The sequence below is a fragment of the Nanorana parkeri genome, unplaced genomic scaffold (genome assembly GCF_000935625.1).
Source record: "Nanorana parkeri isolate BGI_ZX_2015 unplaced genomic scaffold, ASM93562v1 scaffold1524, whole genome shotgun sequence".
Classification (NCBI taxonomy): domain Eukaryota; kingdom Metazoa; phylum Chordata; class Amphibia; order Anura; family Dicroglossidae; genus Nanorana; species Nanorana parkeri.
In genome coordinates this window covers 191320-196992 of record NW_017307792.1, presented here as the reverse complement: position 1 = coordinate 196992, position 5673 = coordinate 191320, and the positions used below count along the sequence as shown (strand labels likewise).

At 39.1% G+C, this 5673-nt stretch overlaps 1 protein-coding gene across 1 annotated transcript; it reads right to left on the bottom strand.

Annotated features, from left to right (window-relative positions):
* Positions 1–4022: 4022 nt before the first annotated feature.
* On the bottom strand, positions 4023–4730 carry NEUROG1 (neurogenin 1). Its single transcript, XM_018570376.1, has one exon. It carries the CDS (start codon positions 4722–4724, stop codon positions 4047–4049), a length of 678 nt encoding a protein of 225 aa, XP_018425878.1. The 5' UTR covers positions 4725–4730; the 3' UTR covers positions 4023–4046.
* Between the last annotated feature and the right edge of the window lie 943 nt (positions 4731–5673).

Here is a 5673-nt window from a genome sequence, read left to right as displayed (position 1 = left end):
ATTGTTATTTAATAAGGAAAGGATGGATGCAGAACTAAATAGGGACTTAAAAACATCAAAACTTTTCAGTCGCTGGCGATTATTTCTGAGTTGTCTCAAATAATTTCTCCTTTTATATATACGTCATGGTACCTAACCGCTCAAATATCTAATGTACTAGGACCCTTGGAAATCACCTAAGATGTTGTTATTGCACTTAATTTTAGACCTGACACATAGGGCAAGCAGCAGCACTAATCGATACTCTGCTCTTAATCTGCATTTTCTTGGTGCCTTGTTTGTTTTAGTTTTTTGTTTAGTTTTTTTTTTTATATTTGTTTTTCTTATTGTTTTAAGCTCGTGCTTGAGTTGAATGTTTCCTGACTTGACTGTTTTCCTCGCCAAAAAGATTCCAATAAAATTTATTTTTAAAAAAAAATATACATTTTAAAACTTAAGTAAAGTTTAGAACTAGTGTAACCTTCCTGCATTCAGCAGGCCACCAATAGCTTTGTTAGCACTGCTGACATGTGTCATGCTTGAAAACACCATTCTTTTAAAAATATCTTCCAAAAGCTTAGAACCTGCGGCCAAGCTGTGCACACGGTTAATCTTCCTTTGGCTACTCTTGTCTGCATACAGCTGGTATTTTGGGATGAAATTGGATTGGATTTTGCTTCCAGCAGGAAGCTGGTGAATTTTTGTGGAGGTGGTTTCATGGTGAGCCTCTCCTAAAGATCTAAAATCTAAAGCTATCCCTGGACACGTGCACTGACAGCCCCATTGCCTCTACCCCTTGCTGCCCTCACAAATAGAGGATTTACCCTCTGCTATAGAAATGGCCTAAGCCTCCAAGCAATAGAGCCCAAGTGAGTCACTTCTAGGAGACCTCATACATAATTAGGGATGAAGAATAAGCAACGTATTGCGTGCCCCGAGTGTGGTACCATTCACTCTATACAGAGAAGCCGATGGAACATACGCTTCTGTGTTTTAGAAACCATTTTCGGTTTGGGGATAATTACTTCCTTTGCAGATTGAACTGCTCACTAATATTTTTAAAGTATAACGTTATAATATGTGCTATAAAAAATAGATAGCAGAGATGAATTTATTTATATAAAGTGTAGTAAGTGTTGAGCTAATGCTCATAATAGTAATATTATATGTTTGATTAAGCATAATTTTCAAAGGCAATACATAAATCCACTTTTCCTTCTGTTACTTTGTGGCAATGGGCAATTTTGGAAAACGTGTGCACAATTGGAGGGCTCAGTCCACCCAAAACTAATATTTCAGCATTTTGAGGATGCTGGAGAATGAAGCTATTTAAAGGCTTGGTCACAACAAAACGTGCGCTAACGCACATTGTCTTAAAGCAGACTATTAATTTTGAATGGGCCTTCAACATGTTTTAGCACATGAAAAGTCACACCTGTGCTGCTTTTGGGCAATGCTCACAGTAACGCACAGTGTATTCACAGTCCTACATTGTAGTGTGTTGTAGCGCACTTAAAAATAAATGCCAACAATCTACAATGCATATATAGAACACATTATCTGTTAGCTCTTGCTGATGAATTTGTACATATTTTATCTAATACAACAGGAAAAGGGGAAATACTCTATAGAGGAAAATGTGGGCAGAATCAGAGCCAGAGGCAAGGAAATAGCTATAAAAAGTCCACACGAAATACAGTATAAGAAGCCCGCAAGTAAAACAGGTCAGGGTGTTATTTCTATAATCAAAATATCTGCTTTTGGTGGACTGACTGTTTACATAATTACACCATGGTATATATTTGCTGGTGGTGCTGTATGCTTGTGCACAATGCTGGTGTACCCAATCTATTTTTACTTAATTATGTGTCAGTGTGCAAACCGATAGGGATGAGTGAATTAAACAAAGTTCCTTTACAGGAGGTTCGACCAACCCAGAACGTTTTGCCAAACCCTATTAAAGTCTACGAGGGATTGCTATTTGTTTTGTTTTCCCTTTTCAAAGGATAATTTGCAAGCTATTGTTAAAAAAGGACATCGGTAGCTGGGCCCTCTCATCCCTAGTCATGACTATATTTCCTCAATAAAGGTTTTTGGTTGAACATGAGTTTCACCTGAACACAGCCTGTACTTAGTTCTCCCAACGGGTGGACAAACTGGCCATATTTTACCAGTTCCCCCCACCCAAACCTCCAGCTGATGCTTGCTTACAAACATCAGTTGGGGGTTTGGGTGGGCAAATATGGCCAGGATCTGTAATTTTGCAGTGGTCATGCTACCACAGCAAAATGACAAACAGCTAGAGGTTTAGGAGGGCTAAACTGCGAACAGGCTGGGTTTGAGTGTAACTCATGTTCAACCCAAAACCAATACCTACAAGCTAACCAGCCTTCCTGCAAATACTGATTAGATTTTGCTGTAATTGATACTTTTTGCCTTACTCAAAAAAGCAAAGCATTGTCCAAAGTGCAGTAATTCACAGCAAAAAAATATAATTTATGCAGAAGAGATGATGGGTGAAATCTGATTGGTTGCTGTTACTGCACTTTTCACATCACTTGCTAAAAATGCTGCTATCAGGCATCAGTTATCTTTCTGCGGTCAATGGAGTGTATGTAGGCTTTCTATTACAAGTTGCTGTGCGTATGTGCACATCTATGATCTTAAACTAAAAAATTTACCCCATAATATATATTATTTTTAAACCAGTGGCGCTTGTATTTATAGTCATTAGTACTTATTGTGATGCAAAGCACAGTAAACATTTTGTATTGGCTCATTTAACAGCAAAGCATTGCTGACATCCTTACAAGCTCTTCAGAATCAAAGTTGCTTGGAGGATGTAAGAGCACTAAATGTAATAATTCTCATTTTCTCCCTGCAAGGGGTAACTGCATCCTGCACTTGTGCTTCAGGCATCCACCTGTCACTCTGGCCGTCCTACCCAACTGTCACTCTATCGATCCATTTAATCCCTTTTATTTAGAAATCTGTTGCAGGCTAATGTTTTTCACTATAGGAACATTCCATTCTTTCTTAGCCAGAGTACTTCCATGTGTACAGCCACTGAACACCCCACTGGGGCTAAATCACAAAACCTGCTACAAAAAGTGTGTTTGTTGCCCTTGCCAACCAGATTGCAGCCGTTTTAGTGTTTTTATATTTTAAAATGTTAATACTTCATAAGTATGGTATTTAAAACATTTTGATATTATAAAATGTTATTACTTATTAAGTATGTTAAAACATTATAATTGCACATTATTCGTATTACCATTATTTTTTTGTTTTTGGTTTGTTTCTCATGCTTAACCTTGTAAAAAAATTAATAAATAGAAAGCAAACACAGGTAAATTAATTTCATAAAAATGTAGAAACTTTATTATCACATCTGAAATACACATACCAAACTGATACATAATAGAATAAAAATCTTTATATACAAAAAATACATTTTCATATCAATGAAACATTTCTTTGAATAAATTAAACTCTGGTGAGGCTCCTAGTCTGAGAACTTCAATTTACCAGATTGAGTCCTACCTACTCTATAGGAAGACAGCAGTAGAGGAGGTCATGATAAATAATGTATGAGCCCAAGGCCTTGTCTCCTATTCAAGTTCTTTCATTGTATTGTCGGGGTATCCAAACCAAATTTTCATGCTCATTTTTCTTCGTGAGAGTTTTACAAATTGTAAAATTGACTTTTCACCCAGTGTGCATCAGGAAAAAAAAGCAAACCCTTTTTTTTAATGTATTTTTAAAGAGATGTCTTGGCAAAAAAAAGGCTCTGGTAGGAAAATAACACATTTTGTGGATTTTTTTTTTTTAAAAGTGCAAAAATAGTGAAAGCCTTGCTGAAGTGGTTATCTTATTTCACAACGATTTGGGTTTCACTGTGAGTTTGTAAGAGTCTTGGAAGAATGTGAAGACCTTACAGTACAAGTCCTTAAGGCAGCATATAGACTTTTAGGTCAAGCCTAAGTTTTAAAATATACTATAGTACACATGAATTTTAAAAAAGATTCACATATTAGGGCAAGAAGAGATGGTCAGAAGCCTAAAGTCTACTGGTAATGAACATAGCAGGAGGAGTGCTGTTGCATAAGGTTTTGTTGGAAGGTGTGTAGTGAAAACGTGTTCTCTCTGTGCCCATAGTAACAGTCTTCAGACATAGCTGGGCTGCTTGGGTTTGAGGTACATACTGAAAAGGAGGATGATGATGAGGGAGAGGCAGTGGACATCCAGGATCCAGCATCACTGCCAGGGCTGGATGGTGCTGCAGGACTCATGTAGCCAGAGTGCACCATGTCTTTTTCAGGCTTGTCTTTGCAATGGTCAGCTAGTCTCAAAGTTTCAGACAGCGCCCAGATGTAGTTATGGGCCAGTCTCAGTGTCTCAATCTTGGTCAGCTTGGTGTCATCAGGGAAACAGGGTAAGATGCCCCTGAGCTCATCCAAAGCTGAGTTGAGGTTGTGCATCCTGCTCCTCTCTCTGTCATTGGCTTTGACTCTCCTGGTCTTTTTGATAGTGTGAAGAACAGCTTCATTTTTCACTCTGCTCCTCCCTCTCCTCTTCTTCTTCTCCTCCTTGTGTTCTTGACACTTGTCAGGGGTTTGTGTTGGAGAGGTGAGGTGACCAGTAGAGAAGGGAGATGGGGACTGGAGACTGGAGCAATCCTCATCCTCTGATGGAGAAAATGACATCTGGCTGGAGGCATCATAATCAGAGTAGGCTCTGTCCATGGTAGATTGATTTCTGGAAAGAGAGGCAAAGGATAATAAGTAACCAAAAACTACTGAATCTATGTTATAATAACAGCAAGAAAGATACAACAGAAACACGAAAACAATCATCATTGGCTATGCTAACTGATTACAGCTAGCTACATCAAAGAAGTATAAAATGTAAGAAAACATAAACATAATAACATAACACTAAAACTGGACTCCTCAGCATAGCTCAGAATAAATGTTAAAAGGGATCACTCTTTAAACCTTAGCAGATGAAGCCCAATGGTAATAAGAAGCAGGCAGGTAGCTACAATAAGTTGTACGCAGTAAGTGGAGTGGACACTCATACTTACAGTGAAGTGGAGACAAGTCTTGAAGAGGAAGAAAACTTCAGATCCTCTTGTGCTAAAAAAAAAAAGGGGACACGCGACAGCTCTTGTCTTTGAAGTGATCCTTGCTGCTATCAGCTCGTGTGAGCAGTGAGTTTGGCACACGACTGGCCTCAGACACCTTATATAGGGTGGGAAACAATAGCCCCCTCCCCACTGCTCCCCCCCGGACTGGAGGATGAATGAATCAAGGCATCAGGTCTGCCCCGTGCTGCACTCTCTGTGATTTGCATAATTTATGTTCCCAGCTTCCATTCTCCCCCGGGAGTGTGCCTATAATTACAGCAAGCCAATGGCCGGCCACAGCCCTATCTGTGACACGTGAGCCGGCACCGGCATAAGCCGACTTGTTTGAGCTTCATTAGTCTATTAAAAGAAGTGGGGGAGAAGAGAGAGAAGAAAACAAGAACAAAGTGATTAGCCTGGAAGGCACAGGCACGTTCCGAAAGAAAAGCTCTTTAAGGGGTTATTGTCGGAACAGCTTACATTCTAGAACTTTCATTGTTACTTCTGCTGACAGTCATTCTTTATTTCTAATACCCGCTTTTCCTTATTTCTGTCCCACCTATTAG